This window comes from Passer montanus, unplaced genomic scaffold, assembly GCF_014805655.1.
Source record: "Passer montanus isolate IOZ18808 unplaced genomic scaffold, ASM1480565v1 scaffold73, whole genome shotgun sequence".
Classification (NCBI taxonomy): Eukaryota; Metazoa; Chordata; class Aves; order Passeriformes; family Passeridae; genus Passer; species Passer montanus.
The window spans coordinates 3706681-3721043 of NW_024372481.1; the positions used below are offsets into that span (position 1 = coordinate 3706681).

Genomic DNA, 14363 nt, shown 5'->3' on the forward strand with positions numbered 1-14363 from the left:
TCCGCCTTCTGCCGTTCCCGCTCCGGCGTGTGTTGCGGGCGGAGCTCTGCGGCGAGAGGCCCAGACGGGCGCTCGCCCTCCGGAGGCGCCGCTTGCGGGAGGGAGGCCGGCGGCTGCCGGCTCCCCGGGGGCGGCGGGGGTGCTGCCGCATCGGCGCGGCGGGCACGTGCGGTCGGTGCTGCGCGGCGCGGGGCCGGGCGGGCAGCGGGAGCTGCCGCGGTACGGGTGTGGGAGCAGATGGAAACCGCCTGGGGTTGGCCACGTCCTCCTGTGTCTATAGGAATACATTTGAAAATTGTTTGCGTATCGTGTGGATGAAACCGTGCGGGTCTTGTTTGAGAGGCTTGACTGCGACCTCTTTTCAAATCGCTTCAGATAGTTCTTGGTCTAGCTTCTGCAGGCTTGTGTCAGCCTGGGGCTTTGGCATGTAGTGGATGGAGGAATGGATTTTGAAATTCTTGGTTATAGAAGAACATCATGCCTTTTGTCTGTAGTTTGTTGTTCTGAACCCAACTAAATGGAGCATATGTATTCTTGTCATACCAATTATTGAAAAAATTGAAATGCATTGGTGTCTCTGAAATACAGAAGACTATTCCTTGCATCCTAAACCTTATCTACAAATGCTGCAATATGTTTATGTCTAACTTTGATAGTTAGATACTTTTTCTCCTGTTGACCATTCATGCCATGCCTGGTAGATATTCTTCATGTCTGAGAGGGGCAGGAAGCTGCTGTAAAGGGCAGAACTACACACACTTGCTTGTTCGTTTTCTGTATGTTGCCCATCCTGCATGAAGTAGCACCAGTTTGAAGAAAAATAAGTACAAAACACTTTCAAACCAAGTTATTTTATTAGTTTTTTCTGTTTATTTGCCTTATTTTAGTGAAGCAAAGACATCCAGAAGTTCAGGTGCGTAGTAATTACAAAGTTTGCCCTTCACTAGAATGCAGTCTGATGCAGGGCAGGCATCATGTCTGTAATTTGATTGAAATATTTAGGTAGATACTAACCCATTTTGAACTTGTCATTTTGATTATTTTATAAACTAGGATCATGTACTCATGCAAGGAGTGTCTATTGGATGAGTTTTGGGTGTGTCAAAAGAATACTGCTTTTCTAGCAAAAGATAGCTTGCTTTGACACCAGTAGGAATTGTGTATAGTTATAGTCTAGAAGACAGACTTTTTTAAGGGGCAGGTTCCCTAGTGGTAGAACGAAAATAAAAACTGTAGTAGTGGCACAGTTGTAACATGAATTGACCTGCAGTGATTTTTACCTTTATCAAAGCAACATGGGCTTTAATGAGATTTTCATGTCAATCTATATAAAGTAAGCTGTCTTAGAAATTATTTTCTTCTCATTTCATGTGTAGTTTTATTAAACATTAGGTTTTATAGAAGTTGGTATAAGGCAAAAGAAGAGAAAAGGGAAGGGCTATGTCTAATGTAAATATCACCAAAATTAGTTGTCTAAGCAGTATTTTTCTCAGGTTTGTAGCTGATCACGTTTGTTGGAAAAGCTATGGCTTTATTTGCTGATACAGAGGTAAAAGAATTACTGTATTTGGATTTGTGTCCATTTTGCTTTGTTTAGTTAAGCCTTGAAGAAAATGGTGTGCGGATGAGTAGCATTTACAATTTATAAAGCACCTTGAAAAAAGTGAGTGAAACCAATAAATAATGCATGTTGGCTTGGACCTTGTGTTGATTGACAGAGTGAGGGGGAGTTACAAGCACATATCTGGAGTATATTTAGCTCTGAAACTTATAATCCATTGCTCTTCTCTCTGTGATGTAGATGTAGTTCTTTTGAGTTTGGGAATTTGTTAAATACCGATGAAACTAGAATGGGGAATTAACAATGAAAGTTGTGAGGGAGAGGTAAGAATAAATATACCAGAGCACGTGTTTCAGGTGTGGAGTGCACAGTTTGAAAAGAATCGAGTTGTAAAATAAATGTCACCATAATCCTGTTTCCTGGTATTTATAGGAATGTTATGATTTTAAACAAGAGATAAAACTGCTGAAAGGCCAGAGCTAGACCCAGCAACAAACTAATGGAGGTGTGCAGCAAAATGGGTTGAGAGCACAGCTGCCTTATTCCACCGTAAGTATGCAATTGTATTTAAAGTTACAGGTATTTCACGTTTTCACCTATATTTGATAACCAGAAATTACAGAAGTGTCTGTCAGTTCTCTTCTGTTTAGAGAACTTGAGTTGTGGTAGTATTTTACTATAGTTTACAGGTACATGTTTCTTTTCCTGTAACTGAAGATTTTTTCCTTTCATGAAGATTCCCTTAAAGTAAAACTTCCCTAAACATGTATCTTGGTCTTCTAAGATATTCAAGTTTGCAGACTTGCTTGAAGGGTAATGACTTTTGAAGGAGGACTTCTGCTGGAGAGAGCACTGAAGCTCTGTCATGATATGGAACCTTGATGTAAAGGTTTCAAGACACGGATAAAATTCCAGTCTATGCAAAGTTCTTCAAATGGTTTCTAATGATTTGAAACCTGTACTGTATTTCTTGTCTTGATCTCAGTTTATGGTCAGCTGAATTAATCCACAGGCCATTTTATTTCTGTTACATTTTAATTATTCTTCACTAAATACAGTAAGAAGTTTCTGAGAAAACGTTATGCATGAAACTGCTAAATTGTTCATAGTGTATTTTATCTATAGGTGGTACTGTTGCCTAAAGCACAGTGAAATATCCTGGGGACTTCCTGGTGAAATGGATACTGAAAATACACAAGTGTTTGCTTTGTAAGAGCTTTAAAAAGCCATTACATTTCTGTGACTAATCTTCTGTAGTGTAATTGCTTTGTTCTTAATAAAATGTTGGTAGGCAGTTATTTAAATCCAGGCTTTCAAATGCTCTAGAATTTTTCATGTTGTCCTAATGTCCACCAAGGTCTATTGTTTAATTACGTCAAAAGGACTTTTTGAAATTAAGAGATTTTTCATATAAAGCAGTATGACCATTAACACAGCTTAACTGTCTGGTCTCATATCTGTGTTTGTACATGAAGTGGCTATCATAAAAGGGCTCAGATAATTATTTTATGAAGGAAGTGGGGTTTACATGGGTATTTTCTATAATTACTCTAGGAGATATGGTCCTTTTCCCCTCCACTTTGTAGGAATCATACGTGAGGGGATGAGAAATGGAGTTTGAGAGGTGATACTTACTGAATGGGGCACAAATGAAGACACATGGTGTTTGTACTTTTGGGAGAGGATGCTGTCAGGAGTTAAATGGTATTGGATCAGTGTTGCTCAGTGCTTTTGCGGTTTGTGTTTCCCTTCTAAATTTATTTTTTAAAAACTGCAAACCCTGCTGGTTACTTCTGTTGGTTCTACCAAGTTTATCAGTGCCCAGGTAGGGCCCTAGGGCACTTTGATTGTTCTCACTGAACCAGTTGTCCAGCTAATTTAAGCTTAAGAAAGAACATTTATCTTTTGGTAGAATGCTGAAGCATATTTTCATAAAAGCATGTTGCAGCTCTCAGTTCATGATGTGGTGGTATTAGGAAAACCATAATCAACTAATGAAAGTAGTAAGTAAATGGTTTTTGAAATCAGCTAAGCCAGTTGACTTGTTAAGTCTGGAATGGCTGAATTAGGACTGGTAAGAAGCACATACAGCTCACTATTTTTCCCTACAGTGAAAAAAATCAATAAGAGCAACAGTCATCAGTGATTGCTGACGTGGTTATCTTTGTATTTGGTGAAAGTGATGTGAACAGTCAGTCTGAACTTCCTCAGATTGCTCTGCTAGCATTCAGAAATGAGAGCGCGTGGACTTTGTTGGCCAGAAGTGGTTTTCTGTGCTTAAGAGTCTCTGACTTTCTTGTGAGTTGGGTAACTAGTACTGAGACTGAACTTACGGGCACTTCGATTTTATTACATGCATATTACAGCAATATAAAATTTGCATTTTGCTTTCAGAGAATGTTGCTTCTGTGGCATAAATAACAAGAATAGACAAATGCTGGTAAAATAATGCCTCTAAGGTTTGTTTCTGTGCTTGGTTTTGATGGTGGTATTTTTGGGTTTTTTTCCAGTTGTTTTTGCACTGTCTTCAGTTTTGCTTCAAAGAGCGCTCCATATCTAAATGGGTTTGTCATACTGGCAACGAAGAACAGACAACCTCTGGTGTCTGTTGCATCCTGATTTATCCACTTTGCTTCTGGCAGCCTATGAAGGAGCTCTACTGCAGTGTGCCTGTGAACCTCCCATGCAAACAGATAAGGTGTTTCCTTAGTTTTGATTTTTAGTGCTGTTTGTGTAATGCATCATTTTAATGATTAACCTGAGCAAGTTGAAAGAAATTGTATTAATCAAAAGCTGTGAAAAGAAGTTGTATGTCATTCAAGTGACTTCTTACATTTTATTGCCAACATTTTGGACCTTTGATAATTTCTGGGATTTGAGAGATTTCTTCTTATTCTTGTTGGTGTGAAATATGGCAAGTACAGGGGAATATTATTTTTGATATCTTTCTCTATGTTGTCTGACAGCCTCTTCATACCATGGGCATAGTATTAGCTCCTGTCTGACTTTGTATGCAGAGTGATGCTTTCTGCAGGTGGGGAAACACTTCAAATGATCAACTGGACTTGACTTAAAAGGATAATTGCTTCCTATGACTTTCACGAAGGTAGAAAAACAAGTGGGTGTGTAGAGAAGCATTTTTTCATAGATGTGAATCTTGGAGAAATCTGCACATAGGAAAAAGCAGTGCATTTTTAATGCTTGTGTTATATTTGGAACATTTTGGGGGGAAGGGCTAAGGCAAGGGAAATCTATTTTGATCCTGTCTAGAATGAAAGTTTCTAGCCTTGCAAGATTTATGCACATGCTGAATGGTGAAAGGAAAAAGGATATTAGTGCTTTTGGGTTTAGGTATTAAAGCATTTTTGTCTCACTTTGATATAATGAACATTAAAACTTGGTGTAAAACTGAACTTGGGCATGATACAAGTTCACATATGGGATTTTTCTTTCCCCTTTCACATCGTTATTGATTCCTCATGCCCTGGAAAACATATTCAGAAAGGCAGGGATGGAGGACACAAGAATATTTTTGTGGCCTTAATGTAAATGCCACATGTTAAAGAAATTACATCTACAGAATTACTTTCCACTTCAGGATTGTAAGGAGTGTTAAGAAGAGCAACTCCAGATCTAGAAATACTTAGCAGCCTGTTAGTGCTCAAAATGAGTTAACCTTATCAGGAGAAAATGTAAAAGGAATTGACTCATGCCTTGTTTAGCAGAGAAGATTTTGGCATTATTTGAAGCAAAATTAGTGACTTGTTTCATGCGAGATCCTGGGGAGAACTGTTTGTCATTGTAGGAATGAGAAGTGAAGACTTCATCTTTCTAAAGAGAGTAAAATAAGTTTTTATTCTTAGCTGTTCTGTTTTTTTCAGAATCTTTCTGTTGGTGCACTCAGTGTTGTGGGAGGGGATACAAGGACGCAGAGGGAGATGTGGCAGTATCCCTTGCTGCACATATGACCAACTACAGATTTTGCTGAAAGAGTCCATTTACAGGAATCAGTGGCAGTGCCTGCCATGGGCTCATCTGTGTGTGTTGTGGGGAATGATGGTGCAACCATGCTGTTTGCTCAGTTAAAGAGAATCAGGGCTTGAGCTGAGTTGCTAGTTCTGTAAGCAGTTTATGGTAGCCTGCAGTTTCTGAGACTTTGTCCTGTCTGGGAGAGACTTTATATAAAACTTAATTCAACATGAATGACAAATATCATGGTTATATTAACTTTTTTCCCCCCTGCATTTCTTGAGTTAAGTGGAGGTAAGGGTAAGGACTTGGCATGGCTTTAGCAATCTTCAATTGTACTCCTTCACAGGTGGTACCTGGAAAACAGCATGTATCTCCTAAGATAATATTGTTTCCTAAGTCCTTTTCTTTGAGTAGGAAAAATTAAATATCTTGTATTGCTGGGTTATTTTCTTTGTGCATTTTGGATTTTTAAATAAATTTGATTTATTCCACAAATAATTTGCTTTGCAGGAATTTCTGTTTTCTGTTTTCAACCAGTGCTGGCTGAGCTGAAACTTCCCACATCTTGTGGAGAGCATGTATAAAAGGAATGACCTCATGGCCAGTGTGATGGTCACCTCCCCCACTCCAGAGGTACAGTTCATTGGGTTTTATTAGCTCCTGTATCAAAATGGAAATTTTGGCTTGTTTCAGCTTTCACAGAATCCCTTTCCACTACTAATCAAATATCACACAAATTGTAAGAAAAGGAACTAACAAGGCAAGAGAGTAATTGTAGAACACTCCATGGTTTTTGGTGTTCACAGCCACGTTTTTTATTGTTATTGTTAATGATTACTAATTTTGTTTACTTTTAAATAACACTTTTGACCTGTTGCTCTGTAACTTAGAGCAGCCATGTATTATTGGTGAGTTCAGAGCAATGTAATATACCATCAAAATGGAGTCAGTCTTTTTGAGATGAAATTAATCATTCTGCAGATAAGCCTACTATTTTTTCTTTGTAGGGTAGTAGCAGCTCAGATTCTCTGGAAGGGCGAAGTTCGGATTATGCCAATAAAAGCTATGATGCAGTTGTATTTGATGTGTTGAAAGTAACTCCTGAGGAGTTTGCTGTAAGTATAAATGTTGTTTTTGCATTTAAGCTTGCATAATACTCAGACTTGCAGAGTACTAAAAAATGCATGAAATATTCTTTCTTTAAAAAAACCCAACTTTTAAATAAACCTCCAGTGTTTTTGAAAACAAATTTCTGACTTTATCAACTTCAATAAAATAATCCTGTCTTGGGATTTAATAATTTAGTACTGACCTGACATAGCATATTTGTTTTACTGTATAAAGTAATTTGCATTTTTTAAAGTCTTTAAGTTACCCTAGCATAGGTGAGTTCTGGTTAGTGAGGAATATGTGTATGGTTTGTAGTTAATGAAGGGCAGATAGAAATACGTCACTGTTAGCTCTTCATATTACGTGATGTAAAATTCTGTCTTTGTTTCAGAGCCAGATAACATTGATGGATATGCCAGTATTTAAAGCTATACAGCCTGAGGTAGGTTTTCTTAAACCATCTGCTTACATCTTTGGAATTCAGTGCCTGAGGAAATGTGACGATTCAAAGAATGCTTTTTTTGATCCAAAATGCTCACCTTCTTGCACTGCCTTAATGTTTTTCTAGGTATATTCCCTGTTAGTACTGTGAATCTGTAATCCAGCATTAGTTACTTTGTTTGGTCACCTGTTGCCAAAGGGGATAACTATGCTTTTCTGGAAGTCTTCTTGTCTTGCTTTGAGAGGAGTGTTTCTTCAGGATAAGTTTATCAAGTGTAAAAATTTTCTGTTCTCCCTTCTGCTGCCGTTTTTCAATTAATATCTGATTCCAGACTTTTGACTCCTGCCTCTGCTCATAGTCTCAATTTTAGACTGCATCAACTGCTTTATAAGCTTCTTAATTTGTACAATCATTTTTAAGATTCAGAATAATAAATGCTGGGATTAAATCAGCCCCAGCCCTTAAAAGTTAGTGTATTATAGTCTTTTAAGATTTTAACCTTTTAAGAAAGACACAGAAGGGAACTTGAGGCCTGTTGAAGAACAGCAGTCGAAGTTAACATAGACATTTGAAAATCAGTAATAAGAAATTGAGAAATGACAAATAAAAGTAGTTGTCAGAATATGACAAATTTGCATAAAAGTATGATAAATTTATTTACTGCTAAAGGTACAAGAATCACATGACTCCTGCTTCAGGTGTTTTTGAATACAAGAGCATGTATCCATTGTGGTTTGTTGTCTTCTTGTCCTAAGGCTGGAATATCAAGGTTATATAAAGGGCAGCCCATGCTCCCCCATAATGTCAGCAGAACTGAATTTCTGGCAACATCAGGGCAGTCAAGTTTAGAAGGTTTTTAGTGGAAGCTCTAGCCAGCTAATTAGGTCACTAACAAAACAAGTCATCATTCATTACAATAGTTCAGAGAGATTAGCAGACTTCTATTTTGAGAAAATATAGGAAGGAAGTAAAAAATTTGTCTATCTGTTGTCTGTCCTTCCTGTCAGATAATTACCTTTTTTCCCTCAAGAACACCAAGACAGTTTTATAGCTGAAAACACTTTCATGCTTCTGAAATTACATGTGTGCTCTAGGCAGTTGGGGAGACTTTTTTCCTGTGGGGAAGAAAATGGCAAAGAAACAATGCAATAAAAAATTAGCAATGCCCATAGAAAAATCTGCTGGCAAAAAATTTTCAATATGTACAAATTGATACATAGATACTTTTCCATGAGGAAGTTTTGTTTAGACAAATACCAGAACAAATTGGGTGGGTTTTTTTATTCTAACTACCTTTGCCAAAAGCAGAAGTAATGTCACACTCTGAGGAGATGAATGAACTAAAAAATAAAATACAAAACTATAGATGTTAATTTTTAAAGCAAATTTTACATTTACTTTAGTTGCTATGAAACCTGTGCCATGGAATTTTATAGCAAAAAATACGCCAAAACAATTGATTCGCTGTTCTTCTTTTCCTTTGCAATTGCTTCATTTTGCCTTTTGGAAATGAAATTTCCTGAAGTTGAAGAACTCTGGCAAATAGATGTAACTCACTGAGGAGTGATCAGAAGGAAAACTATTGTATTTTTAGCTTCTGCTAGAATATAGATATTTGAATATGTAGCAGTTACAATGAACTATTAGTTGTTAATTGTGCTTTCTGATTTTCATTTTATGGGCATCATCAATATAGTTTGTTTGCCAAAAATAAGCAACTGTTTCTATCCTGAAATTCTGACAACTGTAGGACTAGGTTTTAAAGCAAGAAATAGTTGGTGTATTTGTCGTGAAACTGTCCCTTGCTATTAGGTAAGTTATTAGACTAAGAAAGTTAACATTTTCTAGTTGAAATTTAAGGTTTTATTATTTTAACATGACCTTATGCATGGATGGAAATACCTAAGATTTTGGAGTTTTGGTTGCTAAGTCTTATCTCAAACACACAAACATCCTTTAAGTGTCGTATTTGCTGAGGCTTTTTCCTGCTTTTCACCAGCTATTACTAAAAAACACATCTGCATTTTACTTTGCAGAGTTTAGAAAGAGGATGTGTAGTTAACAATTCTTTGTTCTCCAGCAGAAATAATTATGCTTACATTTTAGATTTCTGTGTGACTTTATTTAGATTTTTTCCCAAGTCCTGAAATTGCAATCTCCACAAATTTCAGGGTTTTGCACACTTGATGGGAATGTTTTCTGTGACTGTGCATGTTGAGAAAATTCAGCATCCCTCCATACAAAAAAAAAAAAAAAAAGATGAAGTGTAATTCTTGAACACAGTATATTGTAGCAGTATTAAAAAAATCAGCAGGGGCATTTTGAATCACTCTCTTTTATCAACCTTCCTATTCAGTCTGAGTTTAAACCTAGTCAAATGATTTTTCCATACACAGGATTTTGCATGGTTACTCACTAGCCCTCTTGCAACCGCTTAATATCCTTAGTTTACTGATCTCTTCCACTTTTCTGACAAAGGTAAGTTTTGCTGTCCTAAGTAGAGTGTCTGAGATTTTTTTTTCCACATAAACATAAGATTTCTAGTATCATAAGACTAGACATGGACTGTTCATGTGGAGAATCTGTGTCCTGACAGATGCATATTGGTATTTTGATCTGCAGAAGTTTTAGGTGCTGGAGATGGGGATTCAAAATGTGCTTGGAGCAGGAAGTGCTTTTCCTGCTGCTCGCACAGGCATGTACAGATCTCTAGAGTGTGTTCCATTTATCAGCATTACAAAGTGCTTTTCAGAGGCAGAATTCTCTTTGGCTGACTCTGCCTTTTCATATAAAGGTGTCTGAAATTAGTAGTGTACATTTGGAAAGTTGAACAACATTTTGATTGAAATTGAGACTTGCGGTTCTAAAAACAAAAGAGTGATTTAGAATTAGTGTTAAGGAGAACTCAATATCAGTTTTTTAAAACAATTTTTAAATGTGTTTCCTAGGAACTAGCCAGCTGTGGATGGAATAAGAAAGAAAAACACACCCTTGCTCCAAATATTGTTGCCTTTACTAGGAGGTTTAACCAGGTATATAATTTGATTACTGCCATGTACAGGTGCTATTTGACAGTTGTCTTTGAGTATAAAGTTAAACAGAACTACTCATGTGAATTAAAACCTATTTTTCCAAATGAGGATTAAGATTTTTAAATTACAAATCCTGTTTTTAATTGCTTTGTCCACATTTTCATGTTGTTCCTGTAGACCATTTGTTCCTAATTATTAGTTCCTGATTTGTTTTGCTATGGTGCAACATTAGCAATTTTTTTTTCTGGGTTTCACTTGCTCATTCAGTTATCTTGGTGTTGTCTCACTTCTCTACCTCTTATGCTGGTAATGCTTCAGGGCAATTGCAGTGATACAGATGAGAATTCAAGCAATCAGAAATCTTTTCTTTCCTTACCCTGTTTTCTTCCTGGACCATTGTGGGAGTTTGCAAATATTTAATCTAATAGAATAATAAAGTAAATTTTTTTGTAATAAATTAAAGTTGTATGTGTTTACTTTATAGGTCAGTTTTTGGGTTGTACGAGAAATATTAACAGCACAGACCTTAAAAATAAGGGCAGAAATACTGAGCCACTTTGTGAAAATAGCTAAAGTAAGTGCAGATTTCTTACACTGTCATTGAAAACCTTAATTCCTTTGTGTTTGTTTCTGCACTACTCCTGTGAGCACTTGTTGGATTGCAGAGGGTAACAATTCTGTTTTAGCACATATGTTATGTTGTACTACATGATTAAGATAAAGGAAAGGAACGAGAACTGTTCTTTTCTGCTTGGTTAGATGAACTTACCCAGTTCAGTGGGACTCATCCTGTACCTCTATCTATCAAGTTTAAAAGTTGTTTGGGTTATTGGTGTCTAATTGTGTGTTAACAACATCAAATGTGGTTTTTGTCTCCCACCATTTTCTAACTTAACTTTTATGAAAATAAATTCCTTGCTTCTAAAATAGCTATTATGAGATTTGTATTCCTGCATGCAATTTGTAGTTGCTGGTATAAAGCACTGCTGTTAAAGCTCAGTTATTTTATTGAGTTTGAGCACTGCATTTTACTCTTAACTTTAAAAGAAACAAATTTAAAAATATTTATCTCTTTCATGACCTGCAGTCATTCTGTTTTATATGACCCTGAGTGAGACAGTACTTGGATCAAAGTCCCAAGTGCAAATTTTGTATGTGTGAAATTGCATATGTGTGTAGGTAATTAAAATATTTTCCATGTAGTACAAAACAATTTTTGTATTGCGTATTTCTAATCAATTTTCTTAGCAGTTTTGTACTTTTAGAAGAAAATTTATCTGGGTAAGTTACTGGCACAAAAAAAATAGTCCAAATAATAGGAGAATGTTTGACTAGGAGGTCCTAGGTTGTTCTTAGAAATAAGAGTTGTGGTGTTTGGGTATTTTTTAGCCTGCATGAGGGGGAACACTGCCCTCTTTTCTTCTCTTGCTGTTTTACTTTTCCTGCTTTTCCGACCATAAAGTCCAGATCTTCCTTAAATGCTTCTGAGCAGTGAGTAAATGGATCAGTCAAGGATGAATCCCGCCTCTTATTAAGCTTTACAAAGAAGCTACGTGACACAGTTCTCATTTTTCTATTTTACATTTTTATGCTTGTTGTAGCAAGCATTATCATCTTGACAGCTTTATTCCAAAGTATTGTCTGCCTGTGATCAGTGTGTTTTGAGTAATTGTCGACACAGAGTTAATTCAAAATACATTGAAGTGAGGTAAATTTTTCCTATAAAACAGATTACAGAGGTAAAAATTGTGTTAATTCTGAGAAGGTTGTCAGCATCTTTGTGTAAGGTTTTTGCTTGATTAAATATTTAATTTCTAAAATTACATGACTTCAAGAACAATGCATCAAGTACTTTTTTCCTGTTTTCTCTTCCTGAAGGAATAGCCTTAGAAAATAACAAACAAATCAAGTACTGTTTGTATTCTCTAAACTGAAATGCCTATTATATTGATGGGTATACTTGTAAAATTAGCAGCTTTTAAAGTGGTCTTAAGAATCATGCACATGACAGCATTGGGATAATATTTTGTCTGCAGTCATAGATGAAAACTTTGTATTTTATTAATGAAAAAATAATAGTTTATTAGTGCAACTTTTATATTAATTAATCCTGCTTAACTTTCAAATGTGCTAAAAGCTATTCCCTTTTTTCAGAAGCTTCTAGAACTGAACAATCTTCATTCCCTTATGTCTGTGGTGTCAGCACTGCAAAGTGCACCTATCTTCAGGCTGACTAAAACTTGGGCTGTAAGTGTTGCCTTCACCCTTGTCCCTTCTGTCTTGTTTGAATTCTGAGGTTCTTTGGAATTTGTTATATTGTAAACTCTGGAGGAATATGCTTCTATGTTCTTATTTTTGTGGTACTGTGGTACCAGCAGAAGCAGTGGTCTGTTACATGTTCTGTGAAAAGTAGAGTTTTGGCTGCATCTATTTTCCTGTAAATTTCCTTTTTCACTGTGTTCTAGAAGCCACTGGTTGTATGCTCAAGAAGACTTCTGTTGATAAGTGATCTTAGAACACCCTTGTACAGAACGTGTATCAGTGTCCCCTTATCCAAAACATAGCGTATAATTTAATACATTATCTAAAAGGAAGGAAAAATGCATGTTACAAATATACAAGCATTAATTTTCTGATTATTGTGTGATGCATCAGTTTTTATTTATGTTAGAAATTAAAAGCATTGATAATTCTATTTTTAGAAACTCCATCTCTGGAAGGTAGAATTTCTTAGCCAAACTTAGAGTAAATTTAAATATTTCTTTAAAGAGGAATACACAATTACAGGTTATTTCTACTCTATGTAATATTTAACTATACAAAGGTTTGGGTAATTCTCATCAATTAAGTATTCCACACACCATGGATCACATTGACTGTTCAGACCTTTTAAGTAAAGATGGCTATACTTAAGTCTTAGGTTTATCAAGCTTTTAAAATGCTTGCAACTATTTTATTATTTAATTGGTCAGAATGAGGTTAAAATATAATAAAAAAGTAAGTGCCTGATGTTTTGAGCAGCTCGATGAAGCTGGAAATAAATAGGGAGAATTGCTCATGTGTGAAATGAAGTATGTGACTAATTTGACTTAGACCTAAAGAGGTGCCAGGCTCTTTGTAGGCACAGTAGTTCAAAAGTACAATACATTGTAGTGGGAGGGCCTCAAGCCATTCTCAGTGCTGCTAAAAAGAAAACAGCAAAATTATTCTGATATATTCATTTCTATCCTTGCTAATTTTTTTATCCACAACTAGACTTAAAAGCTAAGCAGTACAAGATCTGGAATTTTCCAGAGGAAAAATGTGTATGAAAGAATGTGCTATGGAGCAGTTGTCTGTTGTCAGAAAGGACACATGCAAGAAGCCAGTGTACAGTGGCATCATTCTCCTCCACTCACTCCCAGCTCAATTGGCTTTTAAGACCATCTAAAAATATTGCTGGGGTTTCTTAAAAGAGATGAAACAGAAAATGTGTTCTTTTAGCTACAGTTGTATATTTTATGTTTACTTTTCAGCGTCCTGTGTCTAGGATTTTTGCATTCCGAAATGTTTTTTCTAGATTTCTGTAATAAGTATAATAAGTAGAAAACATGGATTTAATATCACAATGATATACTTTTTTCTGAAAAGTCATACTTTTAATAAGGTACTGTTAAAATAGCACAATTTGCATTTATTTAGAGCATTTCCATTGCTGTTTGTACTTTTAAGTTTAGAGGATTTTTAGCAACTCTGCTAAGTTATGAGAATATTGGTGACTGTATTATAACATACTTTTTCTCTAAAAATGTAATATTGCTGAGGTTATTCAAAACTAACTTAGCGATGTGAGAATCACTGACAAATTAGTCAGAAATAGTGGTCATGATTTTTCATAGCTTAAAACCTACACTAAATGGCCTTTTTTTTTTAAACAGGTAGCATGTTTTCAAACATTGTGCTGCTTTGGATGATGATGATTAAATGTAATATTAACTAGACTATGCTCTCCTTTACTCAGGGCAATTCAAGAAGTTACTGACTGTTAATTTTGTGTGGATTTGTCTTTGAAAATTTTATGATCTCCCTTTCCTCTGTAGCTTTTGAATCGGAAAGACAAGACCACCTTTGAGAAGTTAGACTATTTGCTGTCTAAGGAAGATAATTATAAAAGGACACGAGAGTACATCAGAAGCTTAAAAATGGTTCCTACAATTCCATATTTAGGTGAGTGTGAACAATTACCTTATTTATCTGTAGCTCATTG

At 36.0% G+C, this 14363-nt stretch overlaps 1 protein-coding gene across 6 annotated transcripts in view; it reads left to right on the plus strand.

Annotated features, from left to right (window-relative positions):
* RALGPS1 (Ral GEF with PH domain and SH3 binding motif 1) overlaps positions 1 to 14363 on the plus strand; it is a 64196-nt gene that overhangs the window by 194 nt on the left and 49639 nt on the right. For 3 of the 6 annotated variants that reach the window (XR_005629999.1, XR_005630000.1, XM_039730691.1), the window contains exons 2-10: positions 1994 to 2110; positions 4072 to 4259; positions 6044 to 6166; positions 6541 to 6648; positions 7035 to 7085; positions 10034 to 10117; positions 10602 to 10691; positions 12272 to 12364; positions 14197 to 14323. Coding sequence is in view for 4 of the 6 variants with exons in the window: in XM_039730691.1 (XP_039586625.1) it covers positions 6110 to 6166; positions 6541 to 6648; positions 7035 to 7085; positions 10034 to 10117; positions 10602 to 10691; positions 12272 to 12364; positions 14197 to 14323 (610 nt within the window). In the remaining 2 variants the exon portion in view is untranslated. Of the gene's footprint in view, positions 1 to 1993; positions 2111 to 2711; positions 2771 to 4071; positions 4260 to 4527; positions 4668 to 6043; positions 6167 to 6540; positions 6649 to 7034; positions 7086 to 10033; positions 10118 to 10601; positions 10692 to 12271; positions 12365 to 14196; positions 14324 to 14363 lie in introns of those variants that run through there. The other 3 variants (XM_039730692.1, XM_039730694.1, XM_039730693.1) reach the window with 3 other exon arrangements.